Genomic DNA, 24,819 nt, shown 5'->3' on the forward strand with positions numbered 1-24,819 from the left:
TCCAACGGTCGTCTTTAAATCTCATTACGTGACCAGCCCATCTGATTTTTGACACCTTGGCATATGAGACAGTGTCCCTGATCCTTGATCGTCGACGGATGTCAGAACTCCGGATTCGTTCTCTCATTTGAGTGAAACGTGATATTCCAAGCATAGCTCTTTCTATTCTTCTTTGGGAGACCTGAATAGCCTTCTCATCTTGTTTGCGTAGGGCCCAGGTCTCTGAGGCATATGTTAATGCAGGAAGAACAGTGGAATCAAAGAGATGTGCCCGGAGCCGGAGGTTCTTCGTCCTCTTAGCTATTTCTTCGACGTTCTTGAAGGCGTTCCAAGCCGCTCTCTTCCTCCTGCGCAGCTCGGGTGCCAGGTCATTTGTCATGTTGACCTCTCGACCTAGGTACACATAGCTGTTGCATTCGGAGATGGTCGTTCCATTGAGAGAGAATGGGGCATCAGGAACAAGGCTGTTTCTCATAAACATTGTCTTCGTAAGATTCAGCTGTAGTCCTACCTTTCCACACTCCTGGTCAAAGTCGGCCAGCATTTGTGCCGCTTGGCTGATGTTTGGTGTTATTAAAACAATGTCATCAGCAAAGCGGAGGTGGTGTAGTTGCCGACCATCTATCTTCACTCCCATTCCTTCCCATTCCAGTTGTCGCATGATGTTCTCGAGGGTGGCACTGAAGAGTTTCGGTGAAATGGTATCACCCTGCCGCACCCCTCTCTTGACATCAACGATCACTTCTTTGTAGAATGGTGAGATCCTGGTAGTGAATCCGCAATACAGCTCATGGAGGATCCTGATGTATTGGGCTTGAATGCCCTGATTGGCTAGGGCTTCAATGACCGCTTCTGTCTCAACAGAATCAAAGGCCTTCTTTAAATCAATGAACATTAAACAGAGCGGCATCTTGAACTCCCGAGAAACCTCAATGAGCTTGGTTATCGTGTGGATATGGTCGATGGTGCTGAATCCTTTACGGAACCCTGCTTGCTCGCATGGTTGTCCTTCATCTAGTGTTCTGCCAATCCTATTTAGGATGACTCGAGTGAACAACTTGTAGATAACAGACAATAGGCAGATCGGGCGATAGTTGCCAATGTCATAGATGTCTCCCTTCTTGAACAGTAGTACGGTCCTGCTGGTTTTCCATTGGGACGGAACCTTGCATTCAGACAGGTAGCGAGTGAAGAGCCGAGCCAGTGTATTGATGAGTACTGACGGCAGGTTCTTCAGGTGTTCAGGTCTGACGTTGTCTGGGCCGGGTGCTGTTTGTTTCTTTACCGACGAAATGGCATGTCGGATTTCGGAAGGGAGAACGTTGGGAACGACATATCCATCCTGTGGAATTTGGTATGTTGGCAAGTGGACATGGCTATCGAAGAGATTTGAGTAGAAGTCATGGATAATCTTCTTCATTGCCGTTCTGGAGGATGTGATGGATCCATCAGGACATCGGAGGGCAGTCATCTTGGTCTTATAGTTGGCGAAGGACAGGCGGGCATTACGAATACTTTTCCCGGCTTCTGCCGCATCTACCAGTACTTCTGCTCTTCTCTCTTTGAGGTCTTCCTTGATTGCATCTCTGCACTGCTTTGCGAGCTCGGACGTTAGCTTGCGGTTGCCTGAGGCATGCGCCAAACCACGCTGGCGAATTAGCTCAAGAGTTTTCGAAGATAGGCGATTTTTTGTGGCTATCTCTCTCTTGGCGTTCCTCGCACATTCATGGAGGTGCTGAACCAGTCGATCGTATTCCTCGTCAATGTTGTCAACAATGGCACCTTTATTCATATTTTTGAGGATCTCACTGTATTGTTACTGATTTGTTTTTTGTTTTGTTTATTTGCTTTTGGGGTCAATGTTCAGGGGTTACTCCTGGCTCTGCACTCAGGATTACTCCTGGCGGTGCTTGGGGGACCATATAGGATGCTGGGAATTGAACCTGAGTCAGCCACATGCAAGGCAGATGCCCTACCCGCTGTACTATCGCTCCAGTCCCAAGCTACTGATTTGTAAATGAAATCTGGGGAAAAAAGAGAATCTCCTAAGACTGAATTCAAGGTCTCTCCCTCTCCAGGGCAACTCTCTGGAGCCCACTTTCCTCCCAGCCCTAGTGGCCAGGAGTTGGTGCCCCTTTTTAGCCAACCCAATTGTCTTTGTGCCCAGGCAGGGCCTTGGTGACTGACTTTAATCATGATTTGGTGACAGCTCCTTAGGACAGCACTTGAGGCTTTCTGTGGCTTCTGAGGATTCCTCTCTGGAGTATGTGAAACCTGGCCCTGACAAGAGTTATTATTAGTGCAGGAGAGAGTGTCTCAGGACCTCTCCAGTTCACCTGTATTCTCCTCACCAGTGTTATCTACTGTCTATGTGTGGTTACAGCTCTTACTGTGCCTTACAACCACCCAGGGAGGAGCACACAGGAATTTATGTCTGCAGATTCACTGAGCTGGTTTGTAGCTTGGCATCTGCTTTCTGCAGCCAGGTTGAGGACGGCTTTCAGCCTCAGTCCTCTTCTGGGGAGTCAACGAATGTGGAAATATTGGATCCTCCTACTACCTGGAAATGCTACACTGCTGGTAGGAATGTGACATGGGGGCCAGAGCGGGTTGGGAGTTTACGTTGCATGCAGTGTGATCCCCAGCATCCCATATGGGACCCAGAGCCTGCCAGAATAATTCCCAAGTGCAGAACCAGGAGTAACACTTGAATATGCTGGTTGTGGCCCAAAAGCCGAGAGAGAGAGAGAGAGAGAGAGAGAGAGAGAGAGAGAGAGAGAGAGAGAGAATATATAACAGGTTTTAGCATTTTAGCATTATAGAAGTGGCTTTACAGTGACAGTTCCTCCAAAGACGAGACAGATACCCAAGAGCGATAACAGCGTCCATCCGCATAAAGGCTTGTGCATGACCGAATCTAACAGTAATCTTCATAGCAGTCAGAATGGAAACCCAGGCCCATATGCTGATGGCCACATAACCAAGGGGGGCACCCATCATGTGGAATATTATTTGACACTAGCAAGAAAAGAAGTGCTGACACAGTCCACAACATGAATGAACCTGAAAAATATCATGTTAAGTGGGAGGTGGGGGTGTAGACCACATTTTGTAGTATTCCACTTATCAAAAAAGGATGTAAATCCAGAGATAGCAGGTAGATTCAGGTTGCCTTAGGGAAGACAGCAAGATTCTTTGGGGGTAGGGGAGGGCAATGGCTCAGAGCTCCTTCTCAGAGTGGGCCACCCACTTAGTGTTCTCACTGGAGAGAGAGAGAGGAGCCCAGCAAGAGCGCAGGGGATGGCCCCCTGCATGTGGTGGTGCTGGGGACCCCCCCCCACCCTTGCACTGGTAGCCAGGCACTGCTCCTGAGCCACATCCCAGGTTTGGGAACACTTTCTGAGCGAATGAGAAGATTCAACAATTGATTGGAATGACTGTATGACTCCAAATGGTGCGATTTTACCATTATTTTAGCAATAGCAAGTGTTATGGCTGGTAAATTGCACCAGTAAATCTATCAACCAAAAGAAACCTGTGTCCCGTAGTCACTTCACACCCAGAACCTTTTCCGCATGTTGCTGTGAAGTTTCTCCAGGGCAAGGTTTGTTCCTCAGGGCTTCTCTTTGGTGGCTGTGCATGATCAGGAATGTTGGTCTGAGATTCCCACACTTCAGCCCCTCTGCCTCAGAGGCTGCTTTTGGCTGCTTGGGGCCAGGAAGAGAATGGGGGGGGGGGGGAGTCCTGGGAGGGAGGGCAGGGTATTTCTTCATAAAGATAAATGTCTCCCTGGGAGCAGTTTTCTGGTCAGCTGCTAAAACAGAATCGAAACTTTTTCCCCTAAGTGGATGGCAGTTTAATAATAAGCTTCATCTGTTAATCATTCCTAGCATCAATGATTATCAATGTTCTTGGCAACCTTGTTTTCACATAAGACAGTCTTTACGTTGTTCTTATTTTAGGGATTCTGTGTGTGTTTGCGGAAGCTTCACACGTGCAAAGTGTATGCGCCATCACTGAGCTATAAGCGCCGGCCTTGGGGTCTTTAGAAATACAGATTTAATCATCCCTATTACAGCAAGAGAGGGCTGGAGCGATAGCACAGCGGTAGGGCGTTTGCCTTGCGCGCAGCCAGCCAGGCAAAGCCTGCAAGCTCCCTGTGCCAAACACAGCCTGGCAAGCTCCCCATGCCAAACACAGTAACAACAGGTCTCAAAATGCAGATGTTACTGGGCCCGCTTGAGCAAATCGATGAACGGAAGGACAGTGTTTGATTTTTTGTTTATTACAGCAAGAGAGAGGATCTGGCTTTGCGTTTCCAGTGCCAGGAATTCAAGAAGAGGGATTGAGGGAGGGGGCCTTCCCCACTCCCATTGCCAGCCAGGGCAGAAGTCGGGGGCAGAACGGATTAGTTCAAAGTATGGGGGGGTGGGGAGGACCTTGGAGGATGGGGAGGTGGATGGATGGACAAGGGCACAGAGCGTCGGGCGTGGCCAGACTGCATGGCCAGAGCGGCTAGAGCGCGGTGTCTGAGCCCGGGTCCTGCGGCGCCCCCTCGCGGGAGTAGAACTCTTCGATCACGTTCTGCGGGATGCGCTTCAGCATCTCCTTGGGGAAGATGCGCAACAGCTTCCAGCCCAGGTCGAGGGACTCGAACACGGACCGGTTCTCGTAGGGGCCTACGGGGGCAGTGCAGACGCGTTAGGGGAGAGTGTGTGTGTGCGTGACCGTGAGAGCAAGGTGCCGAAGGAGGTCATTTCCGAACGCCTCACCCTGGTTGATGAAGTTCCTCTCGAACTTCTGCAGGAATTCCAGGTAGAGCAGGTCCTCGGAGGTGAGCGCCTCCTCCCCAACCACCGCCTTCATGGCCTGCACGTCCTTCCCGATGGCGTAGCAGGCATACTGGGGGGTTGGGGTGGGGACGGAGGGGCAGGTGCTGACCATCGGGGTTTTGTCGGGGGAGCCAGGAACCCCTGAGATGACTTGGTGGGGACCCTTTGGCACGGGGGTGGGGGAAGGAATTCCTCCAGGGGAATAAACGCTACAGAGTGGACTCAGTCTCGTGGCAGTTGAATCTCGCCAGCTCCCGCCCCCAGGACCCCCCTCACCAGCTGGTTGGAGACGTCCCCGTGGTCCTTTCTTGTCATGCCCTCCCCGATGGCCGACTTCATCAGCCGCGACAGGGACGGGAGCACGTTGATGGGGGGGTAGATCTGGGGGAGGGAAAGAGGGAAGAAGCTGACATCAGGATCCTCACTTCCCTTTCCTTGCCTACTCATCTCCCAGTCCCCGAGGCCCCTCCTGTTTCTCCTCCACATTCTGGAACTTGGGTGGTGCACGGTCAGAGACAGTGGAGGGGAAACATGGCATCAGTCCGCGGAGGACTTGATCTTGCAAACTGATCCGGGCAGTGACCAGGCTGCAGGTTCCTAGTCAGCCACAGCGGGAAAACAACTTGCAAGCACAGGAAACTTCTGGCCCTGAGGCTGGGGCAGGCACAGGTGAGCAGTTTGGCTCGCTATTCATCACCTGCTTGTATCACCTGTCCACATTTTTGGGAGATGGGTGAGGGTTTTCCAAGTGGTGCTTAATAAGCCCTGAGGCCCCAACTGGCCATTCTGGCTAACTAGATGGGGGTGATGAGGGCGGGGTTCGCTGCAAAGGCCAGAGGATATTATGCTGCTGGGGGCTCCAGCTCACAGCCCGGGGAGGGGGGGCTCCATGCTGCCCCTTGTGATGCTCAGGGAACCATGTAATACCTGAAATCGAACCCAGGTCAGCATGTGCCCTAACCACTGTACTATCTCCTGGCCCCTCACAGGGATCAAATCTCCATTGCTTAGCTACATCTCCCCATCCACATTTTCTGTTGGAAGCAGATGACTAGGGAGGGAAGAGCAATGGAGTTTGCTATCTACTCTCTGCTTTCTCTAAGCTGCTTGGGCATTGGTTTGCTTTGGGGCACACCTGACCATGCTCAGGGCTTATTCCTGGCTATGAGCTCAGTGCTGGGGACCACATGGAGCATGCTGGGGATCGCCCTCAGGTTGGTCATGGGCAAAGTTTGAGTGTACTACCTGTTATACTATTTCCAGCCCCAGCTATCTTGCTCTTAAAATACATATATTTAAATTTATTTGAGGCACTTGGATTTTTAATACTGTTCATGATAGAGTTTCATGCATGCGGTGCTCCATTCCACACCCACCTTCAGAGAGTCCACTTCCCTCTCCCACTATCTGTTTCCTATTCCAACTGCCCCACAACCCTCCCGTCACCCCCACTCCCACCCCCGCCGTGTCTGCTCAGTATTGTTTGCCCTCCATCATGTGACTGTATGATTGATAGTGTTTGTTCCATATTTGCTTTTTTTTTCTTTTTCTAGAGGGGCAGTACTCAGCAGTGCCCACAGGGCTTACACTTAACACTGCATTCAGGGATTACTCCTGGTAGATTCAAGGGACCATATAGGATTCTGGGGATCAAAATGGGGTCAGCTGCATGCAAGGCAAGCACTCAACCCACTGTTCTATCACTCCAGCCTCTGCTTGTCCCATTTTATACAAAAGGAAACCCAGGATCCCAGAGAGGAAATGAAACCCCAGAGCGACTCATCCAGGTTCCAGAGCTAGAAGGATTTCATCGGATCTGTCTCATGTCTGAGCCCCATACTGCCAGTGAGAGTGGTGTGTGTGTTGGGGGAGGCTGGGCAGGGAGGGGCTGGTACCTGTCTGTTATGAAGCTGTCTGTCCACGTAGATCTGTCCCTCTGTGATGAAGCCCGTCAGGTCTGGGATGGGGTGGGTGATATCTGCCAGGAAATGCAGGGGTCTCAGGATGGGAGGGTCCAGGCATCTATCCCCCTGGGGCCCTCTGGGAGGGAGTGGGGGCGAGGAAAGGACATGCCTATGCTGAAGGATGTGCAGAAGGACCTCACAGGTGTGCAAACAGCTGGGGCCCTTTAAGTGTGTGTGTGTGTGCGGGAGGGATGGAGTGTGTCGTGGCAGACCACAGGCAGGGCCGGGCTGACTGACCGTCGTTGGGCATGGTGAGGATGGGGATCTGCGTGATGGAGCCTCCGCGGCCCTCCACACGCCCTGCGCGCTCATAAATGGTAGCCAGGTCCGTGTACATGTACCCAGGGAAGCCTCGACGTCCCGGCACCTCTTCTCTGGCCGCGGAGACCTGCAATATCCAAGGGTGTAGGGGTGACCGAGGGGGGTGAGAGGCCCACACCAGGGTGGTCCATGGGGTGAGCACAGAGGAAGAAGTTAGGGATTAGCAAAGAGGTGGAGCTGCCAGAGCCTCCTGCAGCTCTGATCGGTGGTAGGGAGAGACAGGGAGAGGTCCGGTCCCTACCCACCTCCCCCAGCCGGCCACCTCACCTCCCGCAAGGCCTCTGCGTAGGAGCTCATGTCCGTGAGTATAACCAGCACGTGCTTCTCACACTGGTAGGCCAGGAACTCGGCGGTGGTGAGCGCCAGGCGTGGGGTGATGATCCGCTCAATGCTGGGGCGGGGGGCAGCCAAGGATTAGAGCCCAAGACGCCAGCTGGGCAGGGGTGTCTGTGAATGCTGGGCAGAGGCGGGCTGCACCCCCAACCCTCAGCCGTCCCCACCTGTGTTCTAGGGCAGGGGACAGGGCTGGGAGGGGAGCATGTCTTGGAGGACACGGCCTCCCTGTGGGCAGGAGACGGGCACTGTGGAGCTGGCCGTGTGGCCTGGGCTCCCGCAGGGCTTTCACGGTGCCCTTGGAGGCAGTGCCCAGCACACTGCGTGGGTTCACCCCTCTGCTTCACTGCTCTGCACCAGACACTGCATGCCGGCGGGTGTTTTTCTTTTGGGGACATCACTGTCACCTCCAGAGTTTTGTCATTTTTCCCTGTGGAGGACCCCCATTCCCTGGGGTAGTTCAAAAGAGTTTGGTTTTCACCCAATTTTAAGTCTCAGATTTAACTCATATTTTAGAGACTTCCTCAATAGCATTTTTTCTTTTTTAAAAAACAACAACTTTTGGGGCATATCTGGAATGGTGACTTCAGGGAAGTGATGAGAATGGTGGGGGCGGGGGGCTGTGGGCCACAGGTAAGGTCAAGGTTGGCTCCTCTTCCTCTCCCTGACCCTGCCTCAGTTTCCCCACATGCACCCCAGAGTGGTTCTTCTCCCCCCCCGCCCCCAACTGAGACTGGTGGGGATTTCAGGAGGGGACAGCGTCTGCTTCCCTCAGGGTCGTGGGCTGTGGGGGCTCACGTGGGGTCATTGGCCAAGTTCAGGAAGAGGCAGACGTTCCCCATGGTGCCGTTCTGCTCGAAGTCAGACTTGAAGAACCTGGCCGTCTCCATGTTCACCTACATACACGCGGAGGGCTATGGACGCCGGGTCCTGAGCCCCCGGCGAGACCCTCATCTGGACCAACTCATGGAGGAGAGAAGGGCAGGTGGGAGGTCACATGTGCTGGGGGGGTGCAGAAGCAGGCATGGCTGCCAGTCATCAGACCCCCAGAGAGAGGCTTAGACTTCAGTGGGGTCTGCCCAGTGCCGGGCCCCTGCTGTGGCTTCCCAATGCTGTCCTGTCTCCTCAGATTCCCTGGCTGCTCCCCTACCCCAGGCCATGCTGGCTCCTCTTATAACTGCTGTGGCCCCTGGGCCACCTCCCAAGGGCCACCTCACCCTTATGTGGAATCTGCTCTCATCCTGTCAGCTCCACGTCGAACAGGCACTGGGTGCTACTCTGCACAAAGAGGATAGTGCCTCTCCCATCAGACAGGCAGGAGGCTCTGCTCTGCACAAGGATAGCGCCTCCCAGTCAGACGAGCACTGGGTTCTGCTCTGCTCAAGCAGGATGGTGCCTCCCCGTCAGACAAGCACTGGGTTCTCTGCTCAAGCAGGATGGTACCTCCCCATCAGATGGGGCTGGACTTGGCAGACACACCCTGGCTGCCCCCAGCCCCAGGACATGCTGACCACTCTGCCCCTCTTACCCCCATGGCTGCAAAGACAATGGCGAAGTTGTCATCATGATAATCCAGCACGGCTTTGGACTTCTTCACCAACCCGGCCTGGCGGCAGATCTGGGCAGCTATCTGGGGGCAAGGGAGAGGTGGGGAGGGAGGACATCAGTGCCCCCACAGAGACACACTGAGGAGAGGGATTTTTCTCTTTCCTCTCCCAGGCCCTTTGGTGGAGAAGGGGCCGCCCTGCCCACAGCCTTTCTCAGGGAGGGACCACCCATCTCTGAGGCTGCCAGAGAAAGGGGAATAGTGACAGTTCTCAAGGGCCTCAGAAGGAGAGGAGAAGGAGGAGGGGGAGGGAAGATAAAGGGGGGAGGAGGGAGAAGAGGAGAGGAAGAAGGAAGAGGAGATCAGGAAGAGGAGAGAGGGAAGGGGAGCAGGGAGGGAGGAGGGGAGAGGGAAGAGGGGAGGGGAGAGGGAGAAGGGGAGGGGGAGGAGAAAAGAGAGATGTGGGGAGGGGAGGAGGGGAGGAGGGGAGAGGAAGAAGGAAGAAGAAGGAGAGAAGGAGGAGAGAAGAGGGGAGGAGGGGACAGGGAGGAGGGGAAAGGGAGGAGGGGACAGGGAGGAGGGAAGAGGGATGTGGGGAGGAGGCGAGGGGAGGGAGAGAGGGAGGAGAGGAGGGGAATCCAGACCACTGTGACTGTGAGCAGCCTGGCTGGGTTTTGGGGAACTGGGCAGGCCTGCCCCGCCCACTTGTCCACCTCTCGGGCCTCTCTGCCCACCACCCCCACCTTGACCTGTCCCTCCCCCTCACCTCATTGTGGGGGAGCCCGGCCGCTGAGAAGATGGGGATCTTCTGACCACGGGCAATGCTGTTCATGATGTCAATGGGCGAGATTCCCGTCTGAATCATCTCCTCCGGGTAGATCCGGTTGTGGGGGTTTATGGGCTGGCCTGGGCAGGGAGATGGGGGCATCTGGGGTTCAGATCTTCCTTCGCTCTCCCTTCATCCCCCCAATATCTCCACATGATCCTGAATTTAAATAGCCTGGGTCAGGGCTTAAGGGTCAAGCTTGCCTTGCATGTGGCTGACCCCACTTCCATCCCCAGCATGGCATGGACGCCCAGCACTGCCGTAAGTGGACCCCCAACCCCCAAATGAATAAATCAGAAGCCCCTGGACAGCGCTGCTCTGGGTGTTGGAAGCAGCCAGCAGCCTGGTGTCTCAAGCTGAGCCCCTGGAATGAGGCCACCCTGTCCACCTCCTGTCTGCCTGCATGGCTTCGGGCAAGCCGGCCCCCAGGGATGTCTCCTGTGTGAAATCCTGCCCTACCCAGTGAGGGCATCAGATGAGCCTGTGAGTCTGCAGGTGTGTCAGACTCTGCTGCAGAGTGGGGGAAGAGATCCTGGTCTGCTGTCACACAGCACTTAGCCTGGGAGTGAGCCCTGAGCTCTCCCAGGGCCTGTGTCTGGGTGCTAGATCCCCAGAGCCACTGGGCCTCTGGCCACTCACCATTGATGTCCAGAAAGTCCTCAGCCATGACCACGGGCCCCTGATCGATGGGCTTGCCGGAGCCATTGAACACCCGTCCTGTGGGTGTGGGGGTGCCGGAGAATGTGAGGGGCCAGCCCCAAGTCTCACTGCTGCCTCCTTCCACTCCCTCCCTATGGCCTTGTCCCTGTCCCTTCAGGGCTGACCTCAGCAACTCGCTTCTTGGGGAGCATCTCTCTTCCCCAGATGCCTTTACTAGTGACTTCTTGGCCCAAGACAATTCTGAATGTGGGACTTTAGGACCATCAGGAGACAGAATGAGGGGACCCCAGTGCATTTCAGGCCCCCTCCCGTCAATGCCCCTGGGGACCTCAGACTCTATGGATCTTCCCCAATTATGGTCCCTTTGGGGATGGGATGTGGCTTTGGATGCCGAGAAGAGAAGATGCCTCACTGACTTCTGAGCGCTGGCAGGTAAGCAGGCACGTGAGCTGAGCTGGGGGCTCAGGTGCACACCCCCCATCCTCACCCAGCATGTCCTCTGACACAGGGGTCCGCAGGATGTCCCCGGTGAACTCACAGGTGGTTTTCTGGGCATCGATACCAGAGGTCCCTTCAAATACCTGTGGGCACAGGAGGGTAATTTCCCTCTTGGGGGGTTGGGGGGGGGTGTCCCTGTGGCCAGCTCTGAGCAGGGCGTTCCACGGGGAAAAAGGGCGTTTCCCGCCTGCAAAGCTGATGGAGTCATAGGCTTCAGGTTCGCTTATCCCATGGTTCAGAATCCTTGCTGGCTTACCTGGACAATCGCCTTGGTCCCAGCCACCTCCAACACCTGCCCGCTCCTCTGAGTCCCGTCCGGGAGGGTGAAGTTGACGATCTCAGCATACTGTGCAAACTGGCAGAGGGCGCCCAGAGCTGAAGTCCCTGTCACCTTCTATCCCTCCTTCCTAGATCCAGCCCCAAGTTTCTGCCTCCATTTGTGCCAGCCCAGACAATCTTGGACTGGAAAGGGTGAAATTTGAATTCTATCAGAGGGGACAGGAGCTCCCACCTTATTTATTTTTTGTTCTCCACTTTATTTAAACATTGTGATTTACAAAGTTATTCGTGATGATCTGTTATAGGCATTCAGTAATTCCAACACCAATCCCACCACCACGGTCACTTTCCCTCTTTACTGTTTTCAATTTCCCAACCACCCTTTAAGCCTGCCCCCATATCAGACCCACAGTAATTTATTTTTATTATTTTTTTTTTTGCTTTTTGGGTCACACCCGGCGATGCTCAGGGGTTACTCCTGGCCCATACACTCAGGAATTGCTCCTGGCGGTGCTCAGGGGACCATATGGGATGCTGGGAATCGAACCTGTGTCGGCCATGTTGGCTGCGTGCAAGGCAAACGCCCTACCCGCTGTGCTATCACTCCAGCCCCCACAGTAATTTATTTTATATTACTCGTTGCCACGAAATGACTGATGGAATGGTCAAAAAGCATTTCCTTAGAAGAAAACTAGTGAAAAGCGTTATATCTCACTATGGGAACATTAAGTCATTGTCTAAGGGTTTACTAGCTCCTGTTGCAAGTTAAGTCTTCTGCGTTGATGCTTATATGAATCGAGATTAGTTGGATTCTACATTACATTCCCATCCAATCTGATGAGAAACACCTATTTTAGACTAGGAGGCCCAGGTTTAGAATCGGAGTTCTGACTGCCTCGTAGAAGCTGTGTGACCTCCTGGGAATTGCTGAATGTCTCTGAGCCTTATTCTTGTCATCTAAAATTGGGGAGATTGAGACCAGATGCCTGGGGCTGGAGCGATAGCACGGCACGTAGGGCGTTTGCCTTGCATGCGGCCAACCTGGATTCAATTCTCAGCATCCCATATGGTCCCCTGAGCACTGCCACGAGTAATTCCTGAGTGCATGAGCCAGGAGTAACCCCTGTGCATTGCCAGGTGTGACCCAAAAAGCAAAAAAAAAAAAAAAGAAAAGAAAAGACAGAAACCTGATGCGTGTCTTGAAAGCATCAGACCATAAGTTCTAGCCCCAGTGCTGCCCACATGTGCCACGCATGGGCCCAGTATCTCTACTATCTGGGATCCCCAGTGTAGCACCTAAAGTGTGCAACCGTGAGCACCACAAGTTCAGAGATGTGAGCACCGTGGCCAAGAGTGTGATCCCCGGCAGGCAAGTGTGGGAGCATCACAACCATAGCCAGAATGTGCACAACCCCCTAGGAGGCAGTGTGAGAACACTGCAACGAGGTGTGTGGCTCCGGCCAAGTGCGTGAGACTTGGGTCACCACGAGAGTCAAGGCCAGGCAAAGAGAATCTTAGAGGCAATGCTTTCAGTGGGTCACCTGTTTACACCAGAATCGACAAAAGGTCACAGAGCTTGAGAAGTAGTATGTTACAGGAAGGTAGAAAAAAACAGCATCCTGAAAGCCCTAAAAGCGGGGTGGAAAGGGTGGATATCTCAAGAGGCTGGGGTGGGAACCCTGGGTTGGAACCCTGGCACCTCATAGTCCCCTGAACACCAGTAGATAAAAATTTTTTTTGTTTTTGGGTCACACCCAGAATCTCAGAGATACTCCTGGCTCAGCACTCAGGAATTTCTCCTGGCTATGCTCAGAGGACCATATGGGAAGCTGGGGGTTGAACCCAGGTCGACCACATAAAAGGCAATGCCCTACCCGCTGTACTATCGTCTGCTCCCCCAAAAGAATTTTATTAACAAATATCCATACAGACAGTACAGCTGAGAGTGCACTTTGCCTTGCACGTGGCCAATGGGGTTTGATCCCCAAGTACCCCATAAGGTTCCCTGAGTACCACCAACAGTGATCCGTGAGCACAGAGCCCTGAGTAAGCCCTGAGCACCATCATTGTGGCCCAAAATCCAAACAAACAAAACCAATCCCCATAGAATGGGTAATAGCACAAGTGGGATAAAATGTTAGCAATTGGGTAGATGGATATTCCTTGAACTATTTTTCATTTTGCAACTTTTTCTACATTTCAAAATTTAAAAAAAAGTAAAGTACAACCATGGGGAAAGAAACACAATTTCTTATTTGAAGATGACACTTTATATCTAGAAAAAAATAGTATGTTTTTAAAATAAACACAAAATGAAATAATTTGGCTGTAAATCAATAAAAATCAGTATCTTTTATCATTTTATCTTAGGCTAGCAACAAATAGGAGAGGAAATGGGGACAAAACTTAGAAAATACTTGGAAATAAATTTAACAAGAAGGGACAAGAAAAAAATCTGTATTAAAAGATGCAGAAACAAGCTTTAAACATATGGGAAACACTGTCTTCCAAGAGATAATAACTTCTTATCATGAAAATATAAATCCTCAGGACTGGAGTACTAGTACAGCAGCTTGGACATTTGTCTTGCACGCGCCGAACCCTAGTCTGATCCGTTGCATCCTGTATGGTCCCCTGAGAACTACCAGGAGTAATTTCTGAGTGCAGAGCCAGGAGTAACCCCTGAGCATCACCAGAAGTGCCCCCAAAACAAAAACTAACAAACAACAAATATATAAATCCTTTCCAAAAGTATATCAATTAAAGGTTCCCTCTGGGTTATTTCCTCTAGGTCTCCTATGCTCCTATTGCCAGGGAATATTCAGTAACAGTCAGGGAAGAGAGTAGGACTGCAGGGCTTGTCTTATCATGGAAGCCTGACGCTAAGTGTTGGTGTGGAAGACAGATGACTAAGGGGGGCAAGGTAGAGCGCCCAGAAACAGACCCAGACTTGAGGAACTATGATGGAATAAATGTACAATCCTAGTTCACAGTGTGGAGAAAAGGATTTATTGAACAAATGGCTGACCCAAATAGGTTTCTCTTTAGAAGATACCCACATCACAATACAGATACATCGCAGGTATAGAAGATACTGTAATAAAAAGCTACAGCAAACAAATAAAAAAATGCTAGAAGAACATTCATTCTTGCCTTTCTTCCTAAATAAAGAGCTGAAGTCAGAGAAGAGTAAGACAAGGAATCCTGAGGTTGTATTCCAAAACAAGAAAGAAAGAAAAGAAAATATCAGATTATATTCATATTTGGAATGAAAGCCTGGCAAGGATGTCATAACAATAATGAATATGAACAAGCAGATCTACTACCACTCAGGGTTCAGATTTCCTGGAGGAGGAAGTACAGTCTAGGCAGGCAGAGATGCTCAACGTCCCCTTCATCAGGGAAATGCAAATAAAAAGCAAGTCAGTGGAGAGATGCTCAGGATAACAGAGAGGCTGGAGGCCCTTACAGAGGCTCATACCAAAGTTAACCTCTTGCTGTCTACCTTAATGTCTTTTGGAGGGGATGGTTTGGAGGCACCATCTGCAGTGCTCAGGGCTAATCCTGGCTCTGCACTCAGGGCTCACTCCTGGCTGTGCTCTGGGGACCATCTATGGTGGCGGGATCCAAAGGGGACCACCACTCGCAAGGCCCTTCCCCCTGTCTTAGCTCCTGGCGCTTACAGCAGCCTTTATCTCTCTCCTGAGGTTGGGAAGAGCCAAGTTTGTGGAGGGTTTTTTTTTTTAAGTGTGTCTTTGTTTCACTGGTTACAAGGTAGTATGGGGGTCCTTCTTTTCCTCTTTGTAACTAGAGGAAAAATAATATATTGGGCATTCTGGAGGAGCAGAGCAAGCAGTTATGACCATCATGACTGTCTCTCTAGTTGCTGCCCCTGGAACAAGACCAGCAGCCTCAGTTCCCAAACTGAGTGTGACATTGGGGTGGGGTGGGGAGTGTTCTCTACTGAGTTGGGAATTTGGCAGTTCTGTTCTCACTGAGGGAAGTGCAAGTTGGGGAAAGCCTTGTCTGGGAAGAGGCCTCCAGAGGAAGGTCCTACCACGCCTCCCCGTCTCCGCCTTGGGGGGTGGGAGGGGGGGGGGAGGAAAGGGGATCCTTGGAGCAATGCTCTGAGGCTGGCGAGGAGACGCCAGTCCTGCCCACGACTCTTCTCGGCCACAAGAGGGAGCCCCAGAGCAAGGCCTGCTGGGCTCGGCTGGGGAGAAGCTGTGTCCTGGCTGTGCAACCCGGGACCAGGGCTGCTAAAAGGTTCAGGCAGGAGCGCAGCCAGGGGTAGCCAAGGCCGCGGGGCACCGCCGGGATCAACCCAAGCATCTCCACCCGTGCCCACACTGACCCACGAAAACCCCCTAAGAGAACCACAACAGGAGATTAAAAACAAAACAAAACCCTTCTCTGCAGGTGGGGCTGCTTGGGTGCAGGAGCAGAGGAGGAGGGTGAAGAGCAGCGGGTGCAGAGCCCCTTAGAGTGGAAGTCAGAGAAAGCAGATTCAATTTGCCGGGGGAAGGGCGGCTCCCTGCCATTCTCAGCTAATGGGGACTCCGGGTTCATGCGGGAGCCCCCTCGGAGTCCCACCAGTCCCACCAGTCCCACCAGTCCGCTCCTGCGCACACACCCGTTTCCCCACCGGCAAGGGGGCTGAGTTAGGACGCGGGTCACAGACCTCCCACCCCAGTAACTGATGGGGTTACTGACGCGTCTGCTTCTCCAGTGGCAGGGGAAACTGGAAGATGAAGACACCAGCGCATCCTGGGCTTACAGAGGGAAAGAGAAAGGGCAGTGCATGACTATATATGTTTTGGGAGATAAAGGCCCCTCTGTGCCCCCTCTCTCCTGGCCCCTCAGCCCCTTTCCTTGATCTAGTTCCTAGTCCAGAAATACCAGACTCTATCTCTACGGTCACCTTCTGTCTGCATTCAAACACATGGACAATGAATTCTTCCATCCTGGTCAAATGAAACAATTTGAGGGACAAATCTTACTTAAATGAGAGGCTTTTAGTTCAGGAATAGCACTGTAGCCCTGTCCTCCTGTTGTTTATCGATTTGCTCGAGCAGGCACCAGTAACTTCTCCATTGTGAGACTAGTTGTTACTGTTTTTGGCATATCAAATATGTCACGGGGAGCTTGCCAGGTTCTGCCGGGCGGGCGGGATACTCTTGGTAGCTTGCCAGGCTCTCCGAGAGGGATGGAGGAATCGAACCCGGGTCGGCCACATGCAAGGCAAACACCCTACCCGCTATGCAATCCTCCCACTGCCCTCCCCCCACACACACACATGGAGCTCTTCCAAAAGCCTTAGAAAACCGTTTGGCTCTGGGGGTGTCAGCCACTCCTTTCCCTGCAGGAGTTCTCTGCAGGGCATGGCAGGGTGGCCCCTGGATCCTACCAGGCTCTGTGGAAGGGAAAAAGCTGGTTCCCAAGACCTAAAGGGGCCCACTGAGAAGGCAGGAAGGGGTGGGGTCAGGGCATCAGAGGCCTCAAGGGGACTGGAGGATCTAGAAATTGGCAGCAAGTCCAACTCTGTGTAATGGATGCAGAGCCCTGGAAGTGTGGCAAGTCTTACCTTGACCTGATCCAGCACCACCAGAGGCCCGTTGACACTGCACACGGTCCTGTAGGCTGGAGGGGGAGGCAGTGAGAGTTCACACTCAGATACACACATGCACACACAGAGACATATGCACGCACACACGCATACACACACAGACACAGATGCATATGCACGCACACACATAGGCACGCACAGACACATGCATACACAAATACACATGCACATAGAGACATGAGCAGAGACACAGGCATGCATACACACAAACATGCACACACAAGGCATGAATACACAGGCACACAGAGATACACATGTACACACAGATATACATGCACCTGTGCACACACAAATAGACATACATGTGCCCACAGAGACACACTTCTGCACACATTTAAGCATCCTCTGCCTTTCCTCCCTCCACAGGCCACCCCACCCCCTCTCAGGCTGGCTTGTCAGAGTCATTAGCAGAGACAGGGCCAGCCACCATTGCTGTAAGGGTCATGCCCCTGCCCACAGGGCCCCCTGCCACCTCGGACACCTGCAGCAGACTGGGGGCAGGCAGGGGCAAGGCCAGAGGCCTCTCAGAGCCCTCCTCCAGCTGTGCAGGCTTTTCTCACCCCTCGGGTTGCTTCCCTGCAGGCCTCAGCCCCCACCTCACATAATCCCTCCTGCCACTGACATTTTCCAAAGGCTTCCGGCCTGGGCTACTGCCCGAATTGCCTCTCAGCCATGCCAGGACTGATCATAATTGTGAGGTGGGGGGGGGGGGGGGGGAGGGAAGCAGATGCATAGGAAGGAAACTAGGCCCTGCTCCCACCAGGTTCTGGTGGGGGTGGGGGACGCGGAAGGGAGTGGATGGGGGTGGTACAGAACACAATCAAGAAACAGAATGTCCTGCTCATGCTAGAGAGACCCACAAATATGGAACTGAGGGGCTGGAGTGATAGCACAGTGGGTAGGACATTTGCCTTGCACACGGCCAACCTGGGTTCGATTCCCAGCATCCCATATGGTCCCCCGAGCACCACCAGGAGTAATTCCTAAGTGCATGAGCCAGGAGTAACCCCTGTGCAATGCCGAGTATGACCCAAAAAACAAACAAACAGACAAACAAATAAAAAGCAAATAGGGAACTGAGCTCGAGAGAGAGAGAGAGAGAGAGAGAGAGAGAGAGAGAGAGAGAGAGAGAGAGAGTAGAGGAGAGAGGGAGAGAGCCAGCAGGGGATAAGGCACTTGCCTTGCCTTGTACTGGGCTGACCCTGGTTTGAATCCTGGGTACCATGTGGGGTCTCCTGAGCACAGAGCCAGGAGTAGACCCTGAGCACAGCACCCCGTCCTGCCTCACTCCCCCAAACTTGCTCCTCAGCCTGGCCCTCTCCAGCCCGCACCTGAGCTTCTCCCAGCTCTGTGCCGTTGCTGACCACATGCCTTCCCCACATCCTCACCCTCCGGCCTTGGGAGGGTCGACTCCAAGGGTCCAGGCACAGTGGACCAGCAGCTCCAGGGAGTCCCCTAGGGTGCCTCCATGCCTCACTGGCCACCCGCAGTCCATTTGTAGCGAGTTGGAGCAGCCTTTGATGCTGGCGGCCCTCCAGGCTGGGACCCGGCTCTTTACAGGTCACTCTCCTGCCCCTTGGTCACTGACTTTCCTTGCCAAGCCTCCTTGCTTCCTGTCTTCTGGCCACTTCCCTGTGAAGGACCTGTCACTTGTGTAGCTCATCATGTATCACCTGTTATCCCTAGCCACCTCCTGCTCTTGGCCAGCCAGGTCAATCCTGGGACTGGGTGACAAATATATGGGCCGGTGGCTGGAGCCACCCCTCTGGTGGCAGAAAGCTGGGCGAAGAGAGCCACTCCAGGAAGGACAGCCTCAGAGCTTCAGAGACAGCAGGACAGCAGGACATCTGTCATGTTTGTGGCCAACACCCCGTGTCTGAGAAGGTGTCAGGGCCTAGAGAGAAACCTGTGCATGAACGGTGCCCACCCCACTCACACCCCTGCCCAAGCTGGCATGTGGTCCTCACCCTGTGCCCCCACTTCCCCAGCCCCAAACCGAGGGGCTGAGCACTAGGCACAGCAGGGTGGGGGTGGGGCTCCTGGTTCTCTGTGAAGAGAGTGAGAAAGTTTGCCGCCCGGGTGCAGAGAGGATTGGGTGGAGAGAGCAGAGAGTGACCCGCACCTCCAGAAGGAAAGTGGAGAAGCGGTCACTCATACTGACCACTTGGCCTTTATGACTACTCTGGATTGAGGGGCTGAAGGACCAGTGGAATGGACTGAGGGCAGCAAGCAGGGCAGAGGGGGCAGAGATGCAGAGACAGGGCAGAAAGGGCAGGGGAGGGGAGAGACAGGGCAGGAAGGGCAGAGGAGGAAGAGGCAGCTAGTGAGCTGGGTGTGAGACGCGGGGAGGGAGGAAGAAGTGTTGTCCTGAAGGCCCCAGGGATCATTTCGGTTGTTCCTCAATACCAGTCACTTTTCAGCTTCTGTTTCAACAGGTTCACAGTTGGTGCTCCCCAGCCCCATTCCCGGAAATTCCTTTATCAACCACTCTGCATTGAGGGCGGGTGGGGGGACCCCATTGAGGGGTCCTGGAGGGATGAGGGGAGCCTGGGAAGATGAGGCCAGATGGGGGCAAGCTGGGGGCAGGCAGGTCGGCACCTCCCACCCCCAGGGCTCCGGTGAGGAGCCTCCCTGCTAAGGCCAGGGCCAGGCTCTGGGGTCCCTGGGCTCCCTGAGGAGTCACTGGACAAGCACATCTGTGGTGGCTCCTGGGGACAGTTCCTGCACGTGACCTTGCCTCCATCCCTGGCTGCAGCTTCAGAGCCTCTCTTATAAGAAGACGTGAGATGCTCTTTTCTCTCCTTCTTCCTTCCTCTCCTTCCTCTGGGCGGCAGCCAGCAGTGCTGGGGAATTGGGGGTAGGAGTTCTGGGGTGCTTGGGCTGAACCCAGAGTCTCACACATGCAAGGCCTGTGTCCTGCTACTGGAGACCAGTCCCCCAGTCAGTGGTCAATGGTCTGTTTGGAGGTGGGGGCGGCAGCAGCACATCTAGCCATGCTCTGGGCTGGGGACTGAGCCTGGTGGTGCTCAGGGGACCCTGTGTGGTGCCAGGATTTGAACCAGCCTCATGAGATGACTGTCCTTAGAGGCCATCCGGCTGGGACAAGCCAAGACAGTGGCTGACCTTCCAAGGTGTCCTTGGCAGAGGCCAGAACTTCTGTGGGTTTCCTCTGCAGTTCCGGGAGTGCCAACGGCCTGAAGTGGCAAAACGAGAACCCAGAAATCAGCCAGGACCTTCTAAGGTTTGCCTCAAGTCAGGCTGGTATCCCGTGAGCTCCAAGAATCAGCGCTGGAACTGTAGCGCTGAAGCCTGGAGAGGGTGAAGGGCAGGAGATTGGAGCGGGTTGCTGGGGGCGGGGGAAGGGAGCAGCCCTGAGAGCAGGACCAGAGACACGTGAGGGGAGGGATGCTCCCTAATAGCCCCGCGGAGGCTTTTCAGACTCCGCAGCGGGCTCCGCGGGGCTCCATTGTCCGAGCTGACACAGGGTTGCACAGGGCAGGCCCCGCCGGCCCCACCTCCCCAGCCTTTGCTGTCACGGTCACAGCGGGGGGCCGGGCAGCCCACTAATTAGAGCTCCGCTGGCCACACCTGCAGTGCTAGGAGGGGGCGCCCGGGCGGGTGAGGCCGGATGGGGGCAAGCTGGGGGCAAGCAGGGCCGCACTTCAGACCTCCTGCCCGGGACCTGGGATTAGTGCACGCGAGGGCGGGGCTGGGGGGCGGGGCGCAGAGTCCGGGACACGGGCCACCGCCCTCACCCCCAGTCACCCGCCCTGTGCCTTTCCCAGAGGGAAGGAAGAAACCGAGGCCGTCAGGGCCGCCGCCTCCCGCCCCGTCCAGCCCGTCCGACCCTCTGCAGCGCTGCTCTGTCGCCCTCTCCCTGCACCCCTTTCTGCTCAGCACCTGCTTAAGGATCTTCCTCCTCAACCTTTCCTCCTGCTGCCTTCAGCCCCCACCTCCCGCTTGGCCATGCCCCCTCGAGTCCTCGGTCTGCTTTGCCCACCTCTCCTGGGCTCACCCACCCACCACCCCGCAGAAGGAACCCGGGTCTGGAAGAAACTGGCCCTGGGTCCAGTCCCTCCACACTCCACCCCACCCTGACTTTCAGGGTTTTTCAGATGTCTGGGGAGGAAGCGGGAAGAGACAGAGATACAGAGACAGATGAGGGTCTCCAGGAAGCTGAGGGCACCCACTGTGGCAAAGTGGCTAAACCGGCCCTGCCAGGCCCCCGGGAACCAGCTCAGGTGCCTGGGAAGGGGGAAGTTGGGACCGGAGGAATCCAGCCTGCCCGCCTTGGGGGAGGATCTTGGCCACCCTGGCCCCTGGGTGCCCCTCCCCAAAGCAAAGGCTCCCCTGCTTCCTCTGGGGCCAGCAGTGGCTATAAATCTGAGGGGGACCTGGAACCTCCACACCAGGATGGACCGGCACAGCCTGGCTGGGCCTGCCAGCGCCATGGACCCAGCCCCCTCGCCTGTTGACCGTAAACAGTGGGCCCCTGGGAGTGGGTCACAGGCTCTCCGGGAGGCACATTCCAGGGAGGGGCAGAAGGGGAGCAGCCTCAGACCCCCACCCCATCCCCAACTGCTCTCCTGCGCCGGGCAGCTTCAGCTGGATGAGAGACCTGCCTCTCTCAGCCTAGGCAGTAACTAAGCAGGGGCTCGGTTCCTGGGAGTTTCTGGTTCTGGAGGACCCCAGCTTGGAGAGGAGAGCCCAGCCCTCCCCAGAACAGGGCCCTGATGAGTGCAGCATACAGAGCTCGGGGGCTGCCCCCACCTGGGGGCCTGCCCACCCAACCTTGCCCTCTGAGCAGCTGCTGGTGAGGCTCAGGACTGGTCCAGCTCTGCTGTTTTATTCCAGTGAGCTGGGCCCGGGAGAACCTGAAAACCAGGAATTCTGAAGAACCGGTCCTGTCCTTGGTTGAGGAGAGGAGGGAGAGGGGCACCCCTGCAAGACCGCCATTCCCACCCCTGCTGATGCCTGCTGGGGTACATGCCTGCAAGGGGGCTGGCGTAGAGACCCCTGATGTGCCCCAACTCTTCCCATATGAAGGTGATGTCACCCAGGCACTCCCCATGAGAATGTAAGCCCCCTTATAAACACACCGTCACATACACACTCAAGACACTATCACATACACAGTCACACACTCAGACACACACTGTCACATACACCTGTGGACATACACACTAACCACCACCTATACACTCAGACACGCTGTCACGTCCACATACAGCATACACAGTCACACACTCAGACACAGTCACACTGACACAGGCTATCATATACACACTCTGGCACAAAATGTCACATACACAGTCATACTCAGAACACACACAGACACTCTCAATGTCAAGGAATCACAAAGGCACAGTCGTTGTGACTTACACTCCTGGGTGTGGTAGCTTGCACACACTCACCCTTTCTTAGCCCGGTAGACACAGACACCCTCTCCCCAGAAGACACACCTGACAGACACCCACAAGCAGGACTGGGTGTCCCTATTTCTCTGCATCTAGTAGTTCACTGCCAGCTACATTCCCCAAACACTTGGCCCTGCGTTTCTTCACATGAAATGTCCTGGTGTGCAATTGGGTGCACACACATGCACACACACACACACACGTGCACACTGTTGGGACCACTAGACTTCAGGAGTGGGCTGCTCACACATACACACACACGCTCAGGAGTACTCTACACACACACTTGAGAGTACTCTAGACTCTGTAGGAGCGCTGCTACAGGCGCACACACACACACACACACACACACACACACATACTTAGGAGCACTTAGACTCTGCAGGAGCACTGCTGACAAGAAGTTCTGCTGCTCCCTCGGTAGCAACTTGGGCTGCCCACCCCCCACTCCAGCTGCAGAGTGTCCCAGAGTCCAGGCAGCCCACGGCACCCCTCTCTGAGGCGTCTGCATGCCCAAACCCGTACTCACTGACACGGGGGTGGGTGATGTAGTTGCGGGTGACTGCCTGCACGTGTTCCTGGGCAGCGGCCTGGTCACAGTCAGGGAGCCCCCGAGGCCTGTGGTCTACCTGGGCGGCCATGGTGGCACAGCAGGAAGGACGGACGAGAAGCCAAGGCCGAGCTGGTGGCAGCAGCACCTCAGGCCCAGCTGGAGCTGGCTGGAGCCGCCTTCCTCCTCCTTCCTCTGGGCTTGGGTCTGAACTGCACAGGGAAGCCCAGGGCTCTGGAGAGCTTCCAGGTCTGGGAGGGGCCCATGTACCTCTCCTGGGAGGCGGAGGTGGGTGGGAGGGAGGAGGGGCAGAGGGGAGAGGCTGGTTCTCACTGCCTTCTGGGTGGTTCCTGCCAGCACACTGTGGGCTCAGCCCTCCACCCTGCACTCAGGGGCGGCCTTCAGGAGCCGAGCCTGTGTCCCCTCCACCGAACTGGGCCCCATCAGCCGACAGCTTCCTGTCCCGTGGACAGCACCCTGAGAGGGGAACAGGTGTCTCTCCACCTGAACCATGGCCCTGGGGCACAGCCTCCCCTGAATTTTCAGGCAGAAAACACAAGTGAAGGAGCCCTCTTCCTCCGTGGCGGGACGGGACTCACGTCCAGTGACTGCCCACCATCTGCCTGGGCACCCACATCTCCTTGCAAGCATCTCTCCAAGCTATCCAACCTGAGCCCAGGAGGGGAGGAGCATGGGCCTCACATGGCCCAGGACAGCCAGTTTGAAACTGAATATGTTTCCTGGAGCAGGACAGCCCGTCTGAAACCAAATACACTCCCCAGAGCCACCCACCTCGCCTCTGCACCCCACGGGGAAGAAATCTCACCCTGCATCCTCCAGCCTGAGAAGCACCTCAGGCCTGGGGGAGCCCCATGCACAGCATCCGGGAGAGAGCTCTGCGGGACCAGCAGTCAGCTACCACTCTTGGGGGTTGTAGGACTTCCAAGCAGTGCTCAGGGAATACCCACAACACTTAGTCAACCGCAGGGAGAAAGGATCTATGCTTCAGCCCACGAAAGCAGGCCACGAAAGCCACAACCGGAAGCACTTGGTGCCCCGTGGTGCCAAGACTCGAACTCGGGACTGAATGCACGCAGGCACCATTGCCGCCCCTGGAGCTATCGCTTCACGGAACCTGGGGTCTCACAGATAGGAAATGCATGTGTTCTGTCCCAACGCCACATCCTCGCCCCCCAGTTCTGTCCTGGTGGGGCTTCTATACATCTCAGGGTAGTGAAATAACCAGAATTGCACCCAGCCCCTCTTGCCTTCACGTTACAGGCATTACCCAAGAGGCGACGTCCGGGGAAACTGGGTACCAGCTCTGAGGAACTCTCCAGACTCACTCCAGACAGCAACTTCCTATTTTATTTTAATTTAACTTTGTTTATTTATTTATTTATTTATTTTTGGAGAGGGGTGTGACACCCGGCTGTGCTCAGGGCGACTCCTGGCTCTGTGCTCACGAGTGACCCCTTGAGGTGCTGGGGATCCAGAAGTGATGCCATGGATTTGAACTGGGTCAGAGGGAGGCCAACCTGCACCCCTGTACTGGCCCTCCCTCTGGCAGCAGCTTCTTATACATCTGCCAGGACGGCAGGAGACAAAATGAAATCACTGCCTTACTTGACCCTTGGAGAACTGCGCTGTGGGGCAGCATTGGTGAGGGGACCCCTCTATGCGGGAGCTCGGCTGAGTCCCCTCTGTTGCTGGGAGCCCCCTATCACCCTCTGGGGGAGAACAGTCCCCCCCGCCTCAGGTATTTCTGGCTGGGAACAAGCCTGCAGGGGCCCCTCCCTGGGGACCAAGTACAGCTGTGGTTTGGCTCTGACCCAGGGGGAATTGGGGGGCTTGGCCACCTCTGTCACCCCTATGAGCCTGGTCCCAGTTGCTGCCTCTCCATCATTAGTCCTTCCCCTGAGTATGTCGAGGAGGAGACTACAGGGAGGGGGCTTAGGGGTGGGAGG

The 24,819-nt window shown here is 54.8% G+C and overlaps 1 protein-coding gene across 1 annotated transcript; it reads right to left on the minus strand.

Annotated features, from left to right (window-relative positions):
- Positions 1 to 4,515: 4,515 nt before the first annotated feature.
- ATP6V1B1 (ATPase H+ transporting V1 subunit B1) lies at positions 4,516 to 22,943 on the minus strand. Its single transcript, XM_056127747.1, has 14 exons — positions 22,832 to 22,943; positions 16,844 to 16,899; positions 11,237 to 11,335; positions 10,970 to 11,063; positions 10,462 to 10,539; positions 9,763 to 9,902; positions 8,979 to 9,080; positions 8,249 to 8,346; positions 7,385 to 7,508; positions 7,034 to 7,184; positions 6,728 to 6,810; positions 5,109 to 5,213; positions 4,773 to 4,902; positions 4,516 to 4,679 (listed from the first exon to the last, which is right to left on the minus strand). The coding sequence occupies exons 1-14, from the start codon at positions 22,941 to 22,943 to the stop codon at positions 4,516 to 4,518; spliced, it is 1,536 nt and encodes a 511-aa protein (XP_055983722.1).
- Positions 22,944 to 24,819: the final 1,876 nt, after the last annotated feature.

This window comes from Sorex fumeus, unplaced genomic scaffold (genome assembly GCF_029834395.1).
Source record: "Sorex fumeus unplaced genomic scaffold, SorFum_2.1 ptg000006l, whole genome shotgun sequence".
Lineage (NCBI taxonomy): Eukaryota > Metazoa > Chordata > Mammalia > Eulipotyphla > Soricidae > Sorex > Sorex fumeus.